We start from the raw sequence: 21,969 nt of genomic DNA on the forward strand, positions 1-21,969 counted from the left end.
GAAGCTGGCTGGCACTACGCCCGTGGAGAGGGAGAGGTTGAACATTTTTTGAATACACCAGCCTGGTCCGCACATGCTTTGAACACCCGGCCAGGTAACCCGTCTGACCCGGCAGCTTTTCGGATGTTGATGCGTTTGAACACCACAAGTACATCCTCTACTGTGATGACAAGAGCGCTGGCTGTATCATCTGCAGAGTAGGTTCTCTCTAGGAGACTGGTGTGGCTCACTTCAAAGCGGGCGTAGAAACTATTCAGCTTGTCAGGTAAAGAGTCAGAATAATCAGCTGTGCAGCTAGGGGTCTCTCTGAAATTAGTGACTGTATGTAGTCCCTTCCACATTCTGCGTTGGTCATTGCTGCTCAGCTGTGACTCTATTTTCTTGCCATAATCCCTCTTAGGTGCTTTGATCACGAGGTTAAACGGGCAGCTTTCATTTCAGTTGTATCTCCGGTTTTGAATGCTGTTTACCTAGTAGTAAGTGCCGTTTTGACATCAAAATTAATCCATGGTTTCCTGTTTGGATTCACACTAACTGTTTTTGTGGGCACTACTTCTTCTATCACCTTTCCTATGAAACCCAGCGCTCCTTCCGTGATCTCATTGACGTCACTGTTCTCCACGAACACATGGTTTGTTCCTGATTCCTCGAACGCCAGACTTCCGAGTCAAAAGTCGAAGATCTACCAGCTTTCATGCGCCATTTCTCGAAGACATGCCCCCTTTTTGTCATCATCTTTCGAAAATCTGAGAGTAGACCGAGAGAAGTGATGACGCTCTCAACAAAATGGCTGCGCCCATGAAGAGAATTTTTTTTTTTGTATTTGTACCACGTAGGTCATTTTAATGTTGATTTGAAATGCTCTTACACACTTGATTACATTGCTACTTTATTCCGGTCACCAATTTATGCATTGCATGGTCTTGCTCTGCGTGCAATTCAATGTAAAGTTGTGTTGTTTGTTTTCGGGCTGGTTTTCTAAAGAGACTTATGTAGCTAACAATAAACAACGAATTTCATGAAACAATCACAAAGCCGAACAGGAACGCTATGAATCCTCCGAGACCGGAAGTGATGTCAGACGTGCAACTTGGAAGGCTGGCACCGAGGATTCAGGAACACACCATAAGTCATGGAATCAAAGCAGTCCTAGAGGATAGCGTCTGACTCGTCAGACCAGCATAGACTGGTGGAGACGTTTTCACCCTGTGCTTGTAGGCGGGCACAAGGAGGATGGAAGAGTAGTCTGATTTGCCGAACGGTGGGCGGAGGAGGGGTTTGTATGCATCGCGGAATTGAGTGTAGGCGTGATCCAAGCATCTTCCACCTCTCGTGTTTACCGTTATGTGTTGATAGAATTTTGGCAAAACTTTCTTTTGTGACACTCAGTTAAAGTCTCCCACCACTATTAGAGCGGCCTCTGGGTGTCTGTTTTCTGTTTTGCTGATGGTTCCGTACAGTTCCTTGAGCACGACATTTGTGTCAGCTTTTGGTGGAATATAAACTGCAATGCAAATGACAGCAGAAAAGTCTCTCGGAAGCCAGTGTGGGCGGCAGAATAGGACTAGGTATTAGGTAGATAGGTATAGATGGATGCGCCTACATTCATTAATTATTTTAAACACTCACTCGCGGTAAACCTATGTTTTCTCATGATCAAATAGGCCCTATCAATCCTTGTCAAGAAAATATGTGTTTGCTGGACAGTGTTTGCAGATGCATTGATTTAAATACAACTTATTACCGCTGCATCAGCTGTTCTTTCCCAAATAATTTAACTAACGTTATCATTTACCCTAAAACCAGATTTATTTTGGAAGGCTGGGATAGAGCCTACTTAGCTCTAGTTTATCCTTGTTTTTATTATTATTTTAACGCATGGCATAGCCTGCTACGGTGTTCATTCATGCAGCCCCTATGGAGAAAATGTTGCAGTTCCGACCTGCCATGGTACCTCAAAATAGCAAAACCAACTGCGCTATGCGCTAGTTCACTTAGACCAGGTAATTGTCGGTCAGTTGCGCAACTGCTTTATCGATCTGTAAGATAGCACCATGTATCATTTGCGCCGGAACACGCCTCTGCTTTTCGCTGACACGCCTCTCAGGGCGCAAGTTTAGTGGCGCAGGTTTGCTGCGGGGGAAAATCGGCTTTGCGCCCTTTGCAAACTAGCAACGATACATTCGTTGGTGGAGAAATTAAATTGCGCTGGGTGCAAGATAGGGCCCATAGTGTCAAAACCACGTAGGCTCGGCTGTCTCAGCTGGCTAAGAAGAGGAGACGCCATAATATTCCCATACTTTGGTCCTTTTACAATATTTACAAAGCTCTTTATTTCTTCCAAGTATTGAAGTCTCGTTCTCAAAATAAAGCATGATCTTTACTGGTCATCAAAATGTCCAGTGGTAGAGCCCACAGCAGATGAATAGAAGGTCCCTTGTACAAATCTGACTACAACCACACATGTTTTTAGAAATTTCATCAAATACAGAACACAGGTTGTAGATGATGAACTGGTTTATTGCAGAGTCTGAATAAATAAATGAGTCACAGAGCAGGTGTTACACGCTGCCGTGTAGGTTAACCCTCGGGTGTGCGTGGCGATTGCTGCTATACTCTGTGTGCATTGATTGTTTAACACACAGCAGGTGTGTAGCCTCACCCAGCCCCAGAGTCTCATCAGTCTGGCTCGCGCAGGTGAGGCTGCCATCAACCACAGACTCTACAGTTTTCCTCCGGTAAATCTGCTCTCATGGTGTACCAAATCTATTTGACCATTACTTACAAAGCTTACCCTTTTCGCAAAGTATGGAAGACTCCTCATTCTAAAAATATAGTGTGTTCTTGCCCTGCTGGGCGACGCCGCATGTGGCTCTGTGGTAGAGCGTGTGGCATCAATTCAACCTCGACCAAACAGATTTTGAGGATCTGCACAAAACGATGTATATTATGATGTCTGCATTTGGCCATGCTCACCACATGGTGGACCACCTCATCGTTGCTTGCAACTACATTTGTAATTATATCATACCTTATCTCATACAAAACAAGACGGCTTCCTTGTGTAATCCCTCAAATAATAAAAACACTACAGCCGTCCTGTCTGGGGCACAATATCAACTAAACTTGGTTGGCCTAAGAGGGCTTGTTCACACTACCTCCGTCCGTCGACGGATCGCGTTGACTTTGAATAGGGCGCTCGTGAAATGCATTGTGGGTCCGTCCGTCTATTTGGCTCGTCAGAAATTTGAGGAATGTGAACAACTTTTCAGGCAGCGGCGGATCCGTCGGCCAATCAGGTCGCAGTTATGCAAATACACTCCTGTTTCCTGGATCCATTTTGCAATAACAAGCAGGAAGAAGCAGGAAAAATCCAGCCGTTATATGTCTTTTAAAGATATGTGGAATGATAGGATTGTTTTGAGTCCCCTGTTGGTGTCATCTTTTGTATTTATATCGGCTTTGTAGCAGGAAGCGATTTGATTGGCTGTAGTATGCGTCTACATAGACTAGTCCCCTTTACGTCAGACACGCCCTTTGTCATCCGCCGATGGACGCGTGTAGTGTGAACGAGGCATAATAGGGTACAGTGTGTGATTTATAGGTAAGGTGACCAGATTTTCTGAGACAAAATCCGGGGACACTTTTGGTTCAGAGGCTTAAAAATCTCTGATACATGAAGGGCCCTATTTTAACGGTCTGAAACGCAAGTGGGAAGCGCAAAGCGCAAGTAGCTTTGTGGGCGGTTCTACGGCGCTATCGCTATTTTACAGGCGGATAAATGACACTTGCGTCGCGGCGCAAGTGTCAAAAGGGTTGGTCTGAAGCAGCCTAGTTACCCGTAGGTGTGGTTTGGGCATAACGTCCAACAAACCAATGAGAGTGCCAGCTCCCATCCCCTTTAAGAGCCATGAGCGCATTTGAATCGGATAAGTTGATATTTTGACAGCGCGTCTGCAGTCTCCGATGAGACAGATGCACATGAATTTCAAACTGCAAATGGCTCAGTTTATTGCCAAATAATATGGCCTAATTCACACATGGAATAAGGGGTTTTCTTCCACAACTTCAGAAATACTGAGTCCTCAAATAAATTTCGGCAAAGAAAACGTATATGATATAGCCTAACATAATTATGATATGCGGTAACTGTGGTTCTATTTAATGATATACGCAATACATTATAAACATTGTTTCTTATCAGTATTGTATGCTATCCTAATATGCATGTGTCCCCGCGGTAATAGACATTGCCATTGATTGTATTATGCGTTACGTGTTTAGTTTGCGTGTGTTTAAACAGAGCACACACGCGCGCCCGCATTCATTCATTCTTTTTAACACTCACTCGCGGTAAAACAATGTTTTTCACGATCAAATACTCATCAATCCTAAAAGTTATGGGCATGTAGGCCTACACGATGTCTCTGTCAAGAAAATATGTGTTTGCTGTACGGTGTTTGCAGATGCATTGATTTAAAAGTACAACTTATTACCGCTGCATCAGCTGTTCTTTCCCAAATAATTTACCAAGAATGTGCGGCTAGGTAGATGGGAGAAGCAAAGTGTATGCGCGAGGTGCACAGGCAATCCGTATGCATCGCATGCGCATGTATGCATGCGCCCTTAAAATAGCATCTGAATAACGCGCCACTGACTTTAAACCAGGTAATTCCTGGTCAGTAGCGCAATGGTATTCAGAAACGGCAAAATACCGTTTGCGCCAGAACACGCCTCTTCCTTCCGCCGAACCGCCCCTTGGGGCGAATGATCAATCCCTAATTTACCGGCGAGTGGCGGTGGTGGGAAAAGAACGCTCTGCGCCAGTTGTAAACTAGCAACGACACATGCGCCAGTGACTAAGTCACTTGCGCCGGATGCAAGATAGGGCCCCGTAGTGTTTTTGTCTTTGAAAAACTAAAATGGGGACTCTGCCCTTACCATTCAAAAAGCAGTTTCTCTCACCCTATTTCTCCTAAATTGCAAAGGAATTGATGAACAATTTGTTTTTCTTCTCTGATCAAAGTAGCTGAGATCAAGAACATCCATAAAATCAGCTGTAATAAACAGGGATCAGCCAGACACTTCACCCAAACTAAGGCCTCCTCTTTACACCATATGATTTTCACAAGATTTGGGGAAGACTTTTAAATGGAAAATGCCACATTTCATGTTCAATGTAAACTTGAGGATATGGTTTTAAAAAATACATGGTTTTAAGTTGGTTTAATCCGTTTTCCCTTAATGTGGGTGGAAAATAGCAAACAGCTACAACCTGGCATGGTATATCTCCTCTTGCTGTACAATATTAATGTCTTATTGTGAATGGTCCCTAACTGGAAATAATTCAATTATAAACTAAAAATTCTAAATGAAGGCCAAAGTACCTTACACCTGATTTACAAAACCCAATGTATTATGCGTTGCCAGCACAGTAATGAGGAGGATGGGACATGTCTCATGCCATGCACCGATTTATCTCTAGACAATGTAATTTACTTGTAATAGTGGTTGTGAAACACAAACTGGTTGAATGGATGCACGAATGCCATGATAGAATCACGTACCTGTAGCTGCCTCTCGCAAAGGGAAAATATTCTACCGCGCAGCTTTTTCACAATCAAAATACCAGAAATATGGGCATTCTAGATTCTAGATTCATAGACATTCTTCATTTTAGATTTAAAATGTCGGGCGAAAGAGTCATTTATCCGCCGGTATAATCGCAGCAGTGGCAGAGACTCGCCCACAAAGCTACTTCCGTTTACGCTTCTCACTTGCGTTTCAGACCGTTAAAATAGGGCCCTTAGTTTGACTTGATGGATTCATGGATAAATATTCAAATGAAGGACACATTTTGAGATTAAACTAAATCTGACACTCTAAAAAGACATGGTATCTCCAAATTTAAAGAATAAGCCGCGCAAATAAAGAAAAGGTCCCGTTGGCACCGTTTGTCACAGTGCTAAACCAGGAGGGATAAGATCAAATGGCAGACCACTCAGGAAAAGTAACAAGAAAAAGGCCTTTAATATAGGCCTTCAATAATCTCCATGAAACAGACATAAAATACATGGAATTTGGGAACTACAAGGGACATGACAACAACAAAGAACAAGTAAAGTGAACTGGTATATAATGGGAGAGAGCAATGGGGAGATGAGGTGCAGGTGGAAAGGTTGACAGGGAAGCTCTAAAAGACCCCCCTCCTGCAACAGGAGTGCTGCTGCCAAGACCGGCAAACACAGCTGGATGGCTCATTCTAAGATTTTACATTTCTTTTTGATTTCCTCATGGGAAGGATACATCTCTCAGCCGTCAACTGCATGGGCTTTACCACACACGAGAGGTTTGTTCGCCATAAGCACCTGTCATTCAAATTTAACTCCCAACTCCCAACTGATGCTTGTCTTCTTTGTCGGCTTACTGTGTGTGTGTGTGTGTGTGTGTGTGTGTGTGTGTGTGTGTGTGTGTGTGTGTGTGTGTGTGTGTGTGTGTGTGTGTGTGTGTGTGTGTGTGTGTGTGTGTGTGTGTGTACATTCAAATGAAAATCATCACGAGTACAAGCCTGGAAATAATTAATCATAATCAATCCCCTGTATGTTTAATTGACTGTAATGGGCTGCATCATTGCAGTGATGCGGTAATGGTCACAGTTGAGTTCCCACAGACATAATGGCCGGTTAGCCACCAAAATGAGTAGCCTAACATCCCCTCCTGGCTCTGATAGTTGACAGTACTCTAAACTAGCAGCCTAATGTCACCTCCTGGTTCTGGTAGTTTACAGTATTCTGACCTAGCAGCCTAACATCACCTCATGTCTCTGGTAGTTTACAGTACCCTGACCTAGCAGCCTAACATCACCTCATGTCTCTGGTAGTTTACAGTACCCTGACCTAGCAGCCTAACATCACCTCCTGGCTCTGGTAGTTTACAGTATTCTGACCTAGCAGCCTAGCGTCACCTCCTGGCTCTGGTAGTTTACAGTACCCTGACCTAGCAGCCTAACGTCACCTCCTGGCTCTGGTAGTTTACAGTATTCTGATCTAGCAGCCTAACGTCACCTCCTGGCTCTGGTAGTTTACAGTACTCTGACCTAGCAGCCTAACATCCTCTCCTGGCTTGGTAGTTTAAAGTATTCTGACCTAGCAGGCTAACCTCCTGGTTCTGGTAGTTTACAGTATTAGTTAACAGTACTCTGACCTAGCTGCCTAACATCCCTTACTGCTTCTGTTAGTTTACAGTATTAGTTTAAAGTACTCTGACCTAGCAGCCTAACATCCCCTGCTGGTTCTGGTAGTTTATAGTATTAGTTTAAAGTACTCTGACCTAGCAGCCTAACATCCCCTGCTGGTTCTGGTAGTTTATAGTATTAGTTTACGTTACTCTGACCTAGCAGCCTAACATCCCCTGCTGGTTCTGGTAGTTTACAGTATTAGTTTACATTACTCTGACCTAGCAGCCTAACATCCCCTCCTGGTTCTGGTAGTTTACAGTATTCCGCCTAGCATCCCTGCATTACCATGATCATTATGGGTAATTTAATGGTCGACAAACCCATCTTACCCTTTCTCATACAAAATCCACAGACACAAATACATTTCAGACTTGCTTTTAGATGGAATTAAAGAAAACATTTTAATTACAGTGGTAGCTGGTATATCAGATTAGCATGAGTCTATGTCTCCAGAGGAAAATGAGTCATTAGTCATAGGACTTCAGCTTTAACATGGTTAGGAATGAATACAATATTAAGCCAAATGAAATTGAACAACCAAGAATTGAATATCATTTGCTCAATACGATTATAATGCAAGTTCTCAGAAGAATATAGGAGGGGGAAGGAATGGCAACGTTATACAAACAGACAATATACTTAACAGTGGGTTGCCGTTAGTAAATAATAGCAAACAATAACAACAAAACTTGGTTTGTGCAAAGTAATCATAATAACACCTTATCAGAGCCTAAGGCCTGTGTTATAAATCATTTTCATCACTTTTATTCAACGTTTGGCTCGATCTTTCTTTCTTGTGCGTTCAGGTAAAAGCCTTCGTCTCTGCCTGTGCGTGTGTGTGTGTGTGTGTGTGTGTGCACCAGTGTGTGTCGTCGATGTGTATTCGTGCACGTTTTAATGCATGCATCGCCCATCGCATCACGTCAGCCTGTCTGTATGTCTTTGCGCTTGTGTACACCACATGTACATTTGTACACGTGTGTAGTTGTATGAAGTACTTTGTGTGCGTAGCCTCCTAAGTGCAAGCCATGATGTTTCAGAGCCCATTAATTGTCCATTAGTGAAAGCCACATGGCTGCCAGCACCAAGGCTTGAGGGAGAGGCTCCTGTAGCCGGTGGGGGTGGGGGGGGTGCAAACTAGTCATTACCTAACCCTTTGTTGATATTTTTTAATTGTTACTAAAATATCTATTTGGCATAAGTTTTGCACACAGTGTCGCTGGTTAGGGTTAGGGCTGTGTGTTAGGGTTAGGGCTCTGTGTTATGGTTAGGGTTAGGGTTAGGGCTGTGTGTTAGGGTTAGGGCCATGTGTTAGGGTTAGGGTTAGGGTCGTGTGTTAGGGTTGAGTTAGGGTTATGCAAACAACTAATATTTAATTAATGACGAAAAAACGATAAACTTGTGCCAAATGGATGTTTTAGTAACAATTAACAAATATTAACAAAGGGTTAGGTAATGACTAGTTCGCTACTTATTATGGCACCTTATTATAAAGGGTTACCCGCAAGCACATTTAAACACAATGTTGGCACAAACACGTCCCTCATCAGAGGGCGTCGTGGGACAGCGGGCAGCACAATTAAACCCTGGTTCAGGCACAGTGGTGCCTCTGGTTGTGTGTCTGTACACAACTGCAGCGGTGAAATCTGGTTGTCACATCCTATTTGCCCTTATTTCCCCAGCGAGGGGCTGGGCTACGCATTAGAAGCCATTATTGTTTATGGATCGAGACCGAGCCCCTCCGCCCGCCCTACCCGACCGCCTTGCACTCGTGTAACTCATCCACACACACACATACATAAACCCCCATTCACTCACACACAAGCCACACACACACACACACACACACACACACACACACACACACACACACACACACACACACACACACACACACACACACACACACACACACACACACACACACACACACAAACAAGCACACAACTAGATCGATATTCAAATAAATATGTAACTAAATACACAGGCGTGCACACGCTCCTTTCACTTCCCTCCTCACCCTCCCCCCTTCCTGCCACCCAACCTCAGGGCGCCATCGCTCATTCACTCTGGTTTCCACGGCAACGGCATCGTGCCACTGGTGGTGGAGAGAGACCCAGCCAGAGTGTGTTGCAGGGATGCAAACGCATAAAATAGAGAGAAGAAAATATACATCATTCAGATATTATACACGGATATCCGCCCGGCTAGTTTAGGCAATGAACAAATGTCCATGTTTGTGTGTCTCTATGTGTTCGTGGGTGTGGGTTTGGGTGTGTGTCTGTGCGTGTGCCTCTGTGTGTCATTCACACACACCTGCCCCTTTCTCTCTCATACACTGAAACACATAGACACAGAAACACATACACACATAAACATACACATATACACAAACACACACACAACACCACACACACACACACACACACACACACACACACACACACACACACACACACACACACACACACACACACACACACACACACACACACACACTAAGTGCTACTAAAAGCGACAGTCTCTCTGAGCTGTAACTCACAGAGGACCAGCTTCGTGTTATGAAATCATCGTAAGTCCTTGGTGGGAATATTTCATTCTTGAGAGAAAAGTCAAGTTTCTGCAGCAGTACATCTGGGACTAGTGCCAGAGGATTTTCACTTTTATGTTGTTCTCATTCCAGTAAAAATATATCTTTATGACCGGCTGCCCTGATCGGATTTACCCTCCATGGATTGATTGACCGATGACAGCGGCTATTAGCCCATCACTCTGTGTTTGCTCACAGATGCATGTGATAACACACGCTTCACCCAGGCTGGTGCCATCACCCACGCGCTATCCACCAACAATATTGTGTGGCGTAGCATGTTGTTATCTCTGTGCATAACGGGCAACAGACACACGCACAGGAGCCAAATACACCGACACGCATTGTCGATGGGGGTCCCTCCGTTCACGGGCCAGTGATAACGTCAAATCATTATCATTACATCACATTTTTCAGGAAAACCAAAGTACTTTGACATAGACATAGACATTGACATGTGTGTTTGTGTGGGGAGACACCTCAGCAACTAAATCAATACATATTGTATTGTGCGTGTCTTTGAACACATGTGCATCATAACAAAGGGGATATGATACGAACGCACAGCACCCTATTCACGGTTCATCGAGTTTTGGTGATATTACTGAAAGCAGCCTCATAGAGTGAATGTTGGCACTGCTCTCAGAAGTTTCTGGAATATCTGTTATCAGTGGGAGGGATCTCTGTCCATTTATGCTGACTGATTTCTAATGGTCTCTCTCTCTCTCTCTCTCTCTCTCTCTCTCTCTCTCTCTCTCTCTCTCTCTCTCTCTCTCTCTCTCTCTCTGTGATGTCACACCGACATTAGTCCCTCCCCATCTGAAACCTGGCATCCCCATTCACAGACAAGCATACACACACACACACAATCACACACACAGTGGAGTGGACTCCTTAGAGACATCGTGACTGGCAATGTGTGTGCGTGTCTCGGCTTCCCCCTCCCACACACACACACAAACAAACACAAACACACACACACACACACACACACACACACACACACACACACACACACACACACACACACACTGCGTTTGGCATTTGGCTTCTGTGAGGGGGCGGGGGACTGAGTTGCGTGTGTGCGGCAGGCGTTGTGTGAGCTGGGATGGTCTGACGACGGGGCTTCGTGATGTCCCTGCTGGCAGAGAGCTTCCACCCATAGTACCGCCTGTGACAGAGTCTAAGGCTGTCACGATAAGACTTAGCTGCTGAGCTGAGGTGTGAGTAGACCTTTGTGTCTGGCCAGTGGATGATCGTCCTTCCACGCCAGACGGGGAGAGACGGTCACAGTAGACGAGTGTGACACAGGTGGAAGGTTTCCCATTTGTTTAAGGTGGACGTGTTCACGTTACTGCAGATCACGTGAGTGTGGAGGCATCTGCCACACGGTGTGGGGCATGTTGCGTGAGGAGCTGGCACTCTAGACCTTCCAGAAGCTTTGTTCTCGTGTCCTCGTGATCGAAACGTTAGGGAGAAACTCCCAGAGAGATTAGAGAGGCGTAGGACTTCAAAGCCGTACAAAATGAGTTGCTGGTTATTGTTCTTTGGAGGTGTTTGAATTTGTATTCAACTGCATTATGTGTACATCCACAAACCAAAGTGATCGAGATTTAGGGCATTTAGCAGACGCTTTTATCAAAAGCGACTTGCAATGAAAATGACAAACGATATATTGTTGTCGGTCCTGTAAGTATATTCATATAACCAAGTGCCAAGCACTAATAATTGTTAGGTTAACCCCTTCCCCGTACACAACAAAGATAGCTAGGAAAGATACTTCACAACTCGTACAATCAACAATAAGTGCGTAAGAGGGTAACAATGAATAGATTTTGCATGGTATAGATATGTGCTATACTCCTACTGGGCAACAGACGACTAACTAGCTTAGATCACTTGATTGATAAATCCTGCACTCCTGCACTGCACACATCCAGGACACAGATTAACGGACCACCTCCCCCCCCCCCCCCTCCAGGAGGACCCAGAGCCTGGGCCATGAGTCCCTCAGGAGGCAGGGCTCCTCCACCACCTCCGCGACCCCCCGCGCTCCCCAGGCCCTCTCCGCCCAGGCCGTCAAGCACATCTGGGTGCGCACCGCCCTCTTCGAGAAGGTGCTGGACAAGATCGTGCAGTACATCGTGGACAACTCCAGGTGAGCCCGGGGTCCGCTCCGCCGGCCCCTCGCCGCTCGCCCGGGGGAGAGAGAGGGAGAGAGAAAAAAACAGATGAGTGCAGATGAGTCACTGCGCACAGAAGCAATTAGTGCTTTGATGCCGGTGGAAGCCGAGCAGTTCCCTTTAATTATCTTGACTCACGTAAGCCCAGCCCGTCGTGTCAGGCCTCTGTGCTTTTTTGCTTCCAGGGTGAGGACCCAATGCCTCACTCGAGTTCCCTGTCGAAAGATGAAAGGCCCGAAGGGACTTGAGCACACGCTGCAAAAAGAGGCTCAGAGCGCTGTGCGCCGAATTACATATCGACCACATTGTCGTTTTGTTGTTTCCTCGAGCCGTTTCTCCACTCGTGACGTATATGTGTGTCTCTGTGTGCAGTAAGTACTATGAGAGGGAGGCTCTGATGCACGACCAGGTCTACGGCCCCATCCTCGCCGCTCTGCTGGGTGAGTAGTGAGGGGATCATAAGCTGTTTTCCATTTACATTTCAAGAGGCGCCGACCGACCGCTGAGGCAAGCGCCTTAGAGTGAGGAAGCACTCGCAGTGAAGCGGTGCCGGCACTGCGGATAGCCCCCCCAATCACCAGAACAGTGACGCGGGGACACATGAACGCCTTACTGATGGTATGTCTGTGTGTGTTTTTCCCCTGGTGTGTGTGTGTTTGCCCTTTCCTCTGGTGTTGGTGTGTGAGTGTGTTTCCGTGTGTGTCCTTCTGTTTGTGTGTTTGTGTGCGTGTGTGTGTGTGTGTGTGTGTCCGTCTGTGTGTGTGTGTTTGTGCATGTATGTATGTGTGTCTGTGTGTGTGTGTGCGTGTATGTGTGTGTTTGTCCGTGTGTGTTTCCGTGTGATTGTGTGTGTGTGTGTGTGTGTGCGCTTCTGTCCCCTGTGCGTGTGTGTGTATGTGTGCGCTCCAAGTGGGACCCTGTGCCCTGGAGTACACCAAGCTGAAGACGTCGGACCACTTCTGGACGGATCCGTCGGCCAATGAGCTGGTTCAGCGCCACCGTATCCATGGCGCCCACCGAGGACAGGACACCTCCCCTGGACGCAGGCCCACTCTGGGCGTGAGTTGTTAGGGTTGCTATGTCAAATCAATTTTTTCTAAAGTGCATGGTTATCAAAGAGCAGGGCTCAAATGCCCTCAAATCCCGACAAATATTAGCGAATACACAGTATACAGAGCTAACATAAGCACTTCACTATCACGTACACATGTTGTGTAGAAGGGGCATATACATATGTATACAATTGTTACTATTAATTAGTTCTGGCCATTTCTGACAGATATCGAAATATTTCTGTTATGTTTGTATTTGAAAACTAAACCAAATGTCCGGTCTGATATTTAATGACCAATCCTCATTTGTTGTGCATGAGCCTCAGTGACGCTGTGTCTCTCTAGATCCGCAAGAGGCAGTCCAGTGGCAGCGTGTCGGAGGACAAGTTTGCAGCGTCGGCGCGGGAGTACGTGGAGTCCCTGCACCAGAACTCACGCACACACCTGCTCTACGGCAAGAACAACGTGCTGGTGCAACCGGTACGAGACACGTTTGTCGTCCCAATTTACGTTCCTTTCTCCTTGATCCTCGGGGGGAACTGGCGGCGATGGTAGGGTTGTACGGCCCATCCTATTGGTCCAGACTGGAACCAAACGCACACAGCCTCTCTGTCGACTCTTTGATCCAAAGCGACTTACCAGCATTCATTCACGCCTCACACGTGAGGTGCCTTGCTCAGGGACACTTCGAAGAGCCGGGGATCGAACTAGCAACCTTCCGGTTACCAGTCAACCCACTTTACATCCGGAGCTACTGCAGCCAATACTGCGTTCTTCCTGCTCCTCTGTGTATCTCTCTATTTTATCGTTAATCTTTCAGCTTCAGCCTTTTAACAATGTCGAAGTTGTTCACACGTGCCGATAAAACCAGTTGTCTGTGATCAGAGTTAAACCAGAAGGGCTATAAATACAGGCGTGAGGCTCTGCTGAGACTCCTTCAGAGACCACAGAATCAGAGGTGTCAGGGGGGAACATTTGTCCGTATCGACAGTGGCATTTTCTCACTTTTAAACGTTAAACTAATTCCTCAGCAGCATACATGTTATCATATCAAGCTATTTGTTGTTCGGGAACCAAGCTGCCCATGGTAGGGTTGTACGGCCCATCCTATTGGTCCAGACTGGAACCAAACGCACACAGCCTCTCTGTCGACTCTTTGATCCAAAGCGACTTACCAGCATTCATTCACGCCTCACACGTGAGGTGCCTTGCTCAGGGACACCTCGAAGAGCCGGGGATCGAACTAGCAACCTTCCGGTTACCAGTCAACCCACTCTACATCCTGAGCTACTGCAGCCAATACTGCGTTCTTCCTGCTCCTCTGTGTATCTCTCTATTTTATCGTTAATCTTTCAGCTTCAGCCTTTTAACAATGTCGAAGTTGTTCACACGTGCCGATAAAACCAGTTGTCTGTGATCAGAGTTAAACCAGAAGGGCTATAAATACAGGCGTGAGGCTCTGCTGAGACTCCTTCAGAGACCACAGAATCAGAGGTGTCAGGGGGGAACATTTGTCCGTATCGACAGTGGCATTTTCTCACTTTTAAACGTTAAACTAATTCCTCAGCAGCATACATGTTATCATATCAAGCTATTTGTTGTTCGGGAACCAAGCTGCCCATGTGCAGCTGGTTCTAGACCAGTTGCTCCCAACCTTTGACCTTAGGTTTACCACTAAATTGTCATGAAGCCCTTTCACGGATCACCTCATTTGCAAACATTAAAAAATAGATAAATACAAATGCAGTTGCTGACAAAGAGTGCCAGCGCCCCCTTTATGTACAAATATTACTGCAAGACGGCCAATTAACGCAAAACCTCAGTGGAAAACATATGCTTGAATGCATCAAGCAACATCAGTTTACATGCAAACTGTATTTCTAATGTAATTATTTTCATAATTTTCTATCATTGTAAATGTTAGATTCCAATTAAAATGTAACTAAGAACATTTTAAAAGTCAAAGTACCCCTTGCAGTTTCCTCACGTACGACTGTTCTAGACTTTTATCTCGAGTTAAAACCCCTGGGAGGATGCACGATTTAGGCTGGCGTTGTGAGGCTAGCGACCATCCATCTCAGACTCTATCTGGATGCGTGACAGCGTCTGAGTCGTGCACACTTTCTCTCCCCGTCTCCTCCCCTGTGTTCGTGCTCTCGTCTCATCCGTCCTCTCCCCCCCCCCACACCACCCCCTGTAGAAGAAGGAGATGGAGGTGCTGCGGGGGTACTTGTCGCTCCACCAGGCCGGGGAACACCTCACCCTCAAGTGGACGCCCAACCAGCTCATCAACGGGACCCTGGGGGACTGTGACGACCTGGAGAAGAGGTATTCATTGTGAGCTACTGCCGTCGGCGTTGCTGTTATCAGAGGATGTTTGGTTGAGCAGAGATTCTCAGGAACCCAAAGTGGTCTTCAGCTGGATGTGGTTCAAGCTAAAGTATTGACGGAAAGGTATTATTGTAGTTTCAGAGTTAGGTTTGCGACCAAATCTAATTGTGCCATATTGTCATCTGTAAGGCCTATGCATTGGTAGGGAAAGAGATTGATTGCTGCATTGCACAGGGCAAATCCTGAACCTTTCAAACAGTCAAATAACGTAAAACAGGCAATGCATAATGCAGAATCTGTTTTGACAGACAATCACATTCACATTGTATACATAGCACATGTTTATGTCAAGCTGAAAGATAGATGGAGGACACAGAGTCATTCCTCTTCTGTTGTTGTGTGAGGAACAAGCTGACTTTGGGGGAAATCAAATGCATCTTGTTCTTTTAGTAAACACACACAGGTGAAATTGGTATCCATGTTCTTGTCTGGGTGTGGGTAAAAAGGACAAAGAGACAATTTCCCCAAGAGTCGATGTGTTCCTCTAAAGGTTACTGGACCAATTCAAAAGGTCTAGACCAATCTGTATGAATCCAAATTATAGAACCACCAAAGGTGAATGCACTTCAGAGTCAGAGGCACAAACCGTCTTCATGCAAGCACATCTCATGCACCACCAAATGATCCTACGTCTCCTAGTCTCACCCCCCACCCCATCACCCTCTCACCCTGTTTCCTCTCCCTCTCCCTCCCCCTCTCAGTATCTACTGGGACTATGCATTGACCGTGCCTTTGCGGCAGATCGTCTGCATCCACTGCCACCAGAGATGTGAGTATGCCGTCAGCGCAGACTTCACCCGTCAGCGGCGGTCCACTGAAGTCCGGCCGGCCCTGTCACACACGTTATCTCATAATTAGCCGGTGTCAGGGTCGGCCTGGACGGCTGGCTGCGTGGAGCTAGCAGGAGCCAGTGAAGGAGTGCGTTCCACTGGATGTTCAGCGCTGTCAGCCGTGATACTGCGGCTAATAAGCTGTTATCACGTTACGACGCCGATGGGTAGCCTTTGATGAAATGTAAATTTATGGCTCAGGCTCAACAGGGTTCTCTAAGATGAAAGTGGGGCTCGTTAATTGCAATTTAGTGTTTCTGTTCCGGGCCTTTTGTCCGGGTGATCCGCTCTCTCGATCGCCTTTCTTCTCATATATCAAACATGTGTTTACTCAACCGCCCCCTTGGTTAAATCACTTTCATTTTCTGCGCTGGCTGACTGACCTCGTTTAGAGAGTAGCACATCAGTGAGTGTGCTGCCAGTAGAGATTGAAATCCATGAATCCCGGTGGACTGAACAATGCCATTAAAAAGTTATACAATCAATGAATATGTTCAATATATAGATATAGATATATAGAGATATAGATATAGATAAAGATATATATATACATTGATATAGATATCTATATATATTGATATCTATACATATGAGTTCTTTATTCTCGGGTCTTTAGCACATATTAGTTCAATCCAAAATATGTCCCAGCCCGTCTCTCATGGCCCCTTGCGTCTGTGTGTGTGTGTATGCGTTTGTGTGTGTGTGTGTGTGTGTGTGTGTGTGTGTGTGTGTGTGTGTGTGTGTGTGTGTGTGTGTGTGTGTGTGTGTGTGTGTGTGTGTGTGTGTGTGTGTGCATGGCAGCCGACTGCGGGGGCACCCTTGTGCTTGTCAGTCAGGATGGGATCCAGCGGCCGCCCCTCCACTTCCCCCCCGGGGGCCACCTGCTGGCCTTCCTGTCCTGCCTGGAGTCAGGCCTGCTGCCCCAGGGCCAGCTGGAGCCCCCTCTCTGGTCCCAGAGAGGCAAGGTCTGGAAAATCACCCACACCCGCATGCACACAGACACAGACACACAGACACACACAATCACACACATGCACACGCACTCACACACGCACGCACGCACACACATGCATGCACACACTCACACATTCACATGCCCACGCACATGAACACGCACACGCAGACTATTTTGTTCAGTTTAGGGCCATGTCGCCATTATAATTGCTTATCATCAAACAAAAGCGATGCATTTGTTGGCAGGCAATAACAGTCCCTTGTGTGTGTGTGTGTTTGTGTGTGTGTGTGTGTGTGTGTGGGTGTGTGTGTGTGTACCTCGTGTGTGTGTGTGTCTGTGTACCGCGCGTGTGTATGTGTGTGTCTGTTTACCGCGTGTGTGTGTGTGTGCCGGTATTCGGTGTGTGTGTGTGTGTGTGTGTGTGTGTGTGTGTGTGTGTGTGTGTGCGGGGAGCAGGGCAAGGTGTTCCCCAAGCTGAAGAAGAGAAGCAGCACAGCGCGCCTCCTGGAGCAGGACCTCAGTGGCGAGGAGCAGACCGCCGCCGACTACGTCTTCCGCATCGTGTACCCGGGACACCGGCTGGACTCCAGTGAGTAGCAGCAGGGTCCCCCACCAGGGGGGCGGAGTCAGGGGAGGGGCCTGAGCCCCCCCTGAAAGGAGAACGTTTGGGGACGGGACTATTCTATCAACGTAAACAAATTATGAAATTATTACGCGTGCAAGGACAGGGGTAAAGGTTGTACACTGTCTCATCATCGTGCTACAAATGTGTAAAATGTTTCAATGATTTTGTACCAGAACCACAGCAAAGGTACAATAATCCCCTGGGCGGGATTCTCCTGGGAGGAAAGCAGACAAGCATTTGCAATAACCAGGGATGTTTGCATTAAAATGATGCTCTGCCGTGCACAAATAGACCAGAATCATTATTTGCGTCGACTGGTCTTTGCACTAAACTAGTGTTTTGCTGCCCTCTGGTTAGCTGTACGGTTATATCACACAGAGCAACCCCCCGCAACCCACAAGCTGTCCAACCCTACACCCACGAGTAGCAGCGAAGAAGTAATCCTAATGAGAACAAATTAGTATTCGTCTTATCAAACCTTCATTTAGCCAGGCCAGGCATTAACAAGGCATTTGAATGGCAGCTGGGCCAATGGGAGAAGCCGCTTGTTGTCCAAAGGTGCTGTTGGTAAGATTAGAAAGTTTTATAGAGAGAGAGAGAGCGGAGGAGGGAAGGATTATGAAACTAAAGAGCCAGCAGTGCATCGACTCCCTCTCTGCTCCTTCCCTACATTCCTCAGCCATTAAGCAGCGCTGTCTCTACCGTGTGTGTGATTGACAAGCGAGAAGGATTCCCCAAACCAATCAGGGAAGTGATTCCACGATTGGTCAGAAACGACCCGGGAGTGGTCTCATAAATAAAGGGGCTGATAGAGAGAGGCGGGCACAGCCGACCTGAGACAGACGTCCTCACAGACTCCCGTCACTAACAGCCGACGGAGGGCTTTGTCTTTCCTTAACCAATCCCCCCTCAAAGGGCAGCCCTTAAATCTGACCTGCAGCCCCCTTTAAAGAACACAAAGGCGCAGGAGAAGGAGACACCGGTCAGACCTCATAGACCCCTCTGGTCCCCCCCGGCGGGGGGGCAGGGGGGTGCTGTAACTGCTGTTCTAACCGTGTTCTCTGTTGTCCCGGGGCGCGGCGGCGGCGGCGGCGGCGGCGGCAGCGGTCACAATAAACTACCACCACACCACGGGCAGCCGCGCGCCGTCGCTGGACGACGACGAGGAGGAGGAGGACAGGCTGCACGCCATGCTCTCAATGATCTGCTCGCGGAACCTCACAGACCCCAATGTCATGAAAGGTTTTTATCACCTTTAAAAAACACACCACCCCCCCCCCCCCCCCACCCCCACCCTCCTGAACCCCATGCCCTGCGTCACGCCATCCTGAATAACCCCTCCCACCATCACCCCTCCCCTCATCCTGTCCTGTCTCTAACCCCTCCCCCGCCTCTTGCTCCTCCGCTAACCCTCAGCCTGACTGCCCGCCTGCCGCCTCCTCCCCCTGGCTGCAATCTCTACACCCACCCCCGCCCCCCGTCTCTCTCCGGTGTAACCCAACAGTGAGTTGTAGGGTGTGTGCATGTGTGTGTGTATATGTGTGCGTGTGTGTGTAAATGAGGAGGTGTTGTCATGACAACCATGGCTGGGGGTTGGGATGTGGATCCGGGGGTCGAAATCACACGGGGCCGTGTGTGTCTGCGTGTGCGTGGCGTGAGGGAGAGAACGCAACGGCGTATCGATCCTGAGACCACAGTCTGAGCCGCGGCGGTAACGACGGCCATATCTCACGCGGAACTCGATTCCTTCCTGAATTTGAGTCGCTCCCACGTGCGTGGCCGAACCCCCTTGCCATCCTTTCTGTAGATATCTGCAGCTCGCAGACGTTGACGCCCTGCCGCAGAGGAGCCCGAACCCTGTGGACGTCTGAGAGGAATTCTGTGGGAAACTGTTTGTGTTGCACACGTGCTATGAGATCGTGCTATGAGATCGCCCCCCCCCCCCCCCCCCCCGGGGGGGAGCAGTGTGTGTATGTCCCCTGTTGCACGGCGAAACGGTGGATGTTTGTGTCTTTAGGTTGAGCTTGTTGTGTTTCACGCTCACGGGTTGGCAGGCCGGCTTCCTTAGACCCCTGGAGCCCGACGGCGTGCGCGTATTCATCTCCAGACGAATACGTTTGAAGGAGCTTGAATCTGGCATCAAACAAATCATATGCGGAAGATCATAGACAAACTGTGTTGTGGACTGTACATGAACCCTGTGACAATAGTGCGTGTTCCGAGCAGTATACATGATAACGGCTTAATACGGCGGCATGACACGGCTGCGCTGTGATAAGACAACGGCGCAAGGGGACGCCTTGTGGCAGAGTTTGCGTTGCCACGTCGCTCGCGGACCCCCGCTGGTCCGAGACGCAGAGCAGCAGGTAGAGGAGCGCGATCAGAGAGGAAGGTGGGGGAGCAGGGTGTGTGTGTGTGTGTGTGTGTGTGTGTGTGGGTGTGGGTGTGGGTGTGTGGGTGTGGGTGTGTGTGTGTGTGTGTGTGGGGAGTGTTATACAGAATGTTATACCTGATGTACCAGCGCCGTACAACTGTCTAAAAATAGCCCAGAGTGCGTCGCTGTGTGTGTGTTGTCGTGGAAACCCCTGGGGCCACGTAGCGAGGCCAGATTGAGCTCCAGGCCATTCATGTTTTCTAGTTATTTTCAGACCGTCTTACACACCTGAGTGTGCGTCAGGATGTTCTGGGGTTGATTCCCATGTTTTGATCGCCTAGTTGGCCCTGTGCTTCCATCTGATTCCATTGGATTTCAAGTATTGAGCGGTAGCCTTGGGATATCGCGTGTCCGATTTGTAGAATTCCCTTTCATCTACCTATACCAGCTAGTGAGAAGAATAGAAATATTGACACTGCAACACCAAGGGTTTCTATCCACTTGTTAGTATGGAGACACAGGCCTGTGAGGTCGACAAGCAGGCCTACATCCTGGCTCAGACATCAGCACAGCTTTTAGTGAAAATATACTGCTTTCTCTTCCCATGGACTGTCAACATTGATTCACAAACTTCCCAAAATCCCCTTCAGGAGTTAAGCTAGACATTTCGAGTTTGGGCCTCTTGTCTATAAACTGTACTTCTATGGATGGTTCCTCCCCTGTAGGAAGGTAAAATAGCAGCTCTGGAAGCACCCTCGCCACTGTTGGGTTGGGTGAATGCGCTGGCTAGGTTCTGCTTTGGTGTTTCGCTCGGACGTACGCACTACTTTTAATTTCTCACTTGGCATTATCTTTACTCTGCTGCGTTCTCTGCAAACGTCTCCTCTCTGTCCCCGTCCCCTTCACATGCAACCTGCTTGACACTTTTGCATGGGAAGAACACCTCCTTCATTGTTGTGGTTGTTTTTAATCAAACAACGGGTTTGTAGTTTGGCTTATTGGTTCCACAGAATATTATTTTCCAGTACCTCATAACCTCTTTTGTCGTCACATTTGTTTTATTTTTTCGTTTTTGTTCATTTTGGTTTGTGCGTAACTCTCTTCTGTGCAATTTTTTTTATTTGTTTTTTTTATTTGTTTTTAATCGCTGCAATGCTGTTCACTGTAATTCTTCACTAACCTCACCATTACCCCCACCTCTCCTTCCCCCCCTCCCCTCCCCCTCTCCATCCTCAAGATTTGATTTGTTGCTGTGGGGTTCCGCAGTGGGTGAGCGTGGGAGTCCTCCTCTTGAGTGCTTGTATGACTCGACCACAACGCACTAAATTAAATAAGACCACACACACCACCAGTTGAAGGCGTGGCGGCTTTTAAAAGGGGCGTAAAGCGCAGTACAGCGTGCAGAGGGAAGGGGTCGCCACCTGGCTCTTCTCCCTGTCCCTCTTTTGGGCTGAACTCGTTTTCTTATGATTTGTAATTATAATGTTCATTATAATGTACATTATTATTATTATTATTATTAATATTAATATTATTATAAATATTTTTCATATGATTTTCTATGGGGTGGGTGAGTCTGATTCCAAAGCACAGCTACATATTATTTAGGACAGGTCATCCGATCCAACCTGAAGAATTAAGGTGAAGAGCATTTCTATAATGGTTTTATTTTTCTCAATGATTAATGATTTTGTTAGTTTTTTTGTTTATTTTATTTTCTGTGCCTGTTCAT

At 47.2% G+C, this 21,969-nt stretch overlaps 1 protein-coding gene across 2 annotated transcripts in view; it reads left to right on the forward strand.

The window, feature by feature from the left end:
• Window positions 1–21,969, forward strand: part of sgsm2 (small G protein signaling modulator 2) — a 72,514-nt gene that overhangs the window by 35,590 nt on the left and 14,955 nt on the right. Inside the window, exons 4-12 of one of the 2 annotated variants that reach the window (XM_030381895.1) lie at window positions 11,809–11,985; window positions 12,383–12,450; window positions 12,921–13,069; window positions 13,408–13,542; window positions 15,263–15,390; window positions 16,155–16,222; window positions 17,085–17,248; window positions 17,695–17,827; window positions 18,968–19,105. In XM_030381895.1, the coding sequence (XP_030237755.1) occupies window positions 11,809–11,985; window positions 12,383–12,450; window positions 12,921–13,069; window positions 13,408–13,542; window positions 15,263–15,390; window positions 16,155–16,222; window positions 17,085–17,248; window positions 17,695–17,827; window positions 18,968–19,105 (1,160 nt within the window). The remainder of the gene's footprint in view (window positions 1–11,808; window positions 11,986–12,382; window positions 12,451–12,920; window positions 13,070–13,407; window positions 13,543–15,262; window positions 15,391–16,154; window positions 16,223–17,084; window positions 17,249–17,694; window positions 17,828–18,967; window positions 19,106–21,969) is intronic. The other variant, XM_030381896.1, reaches the window with a different exon arrangement.

This window comes from Gadus morhua, chromosome 16 (assembly GCF_902167405.1).
Source record: "Gadus morhua chromosome 16, gadMor3.0, whole genome shotgun sequence".
Classification (NCBI taxonomy): Eukaryota; Metazoa; Chordata; class Actinopteri; order Gadiformes; family Gadidae; genus Gadus; species Gadus morhua.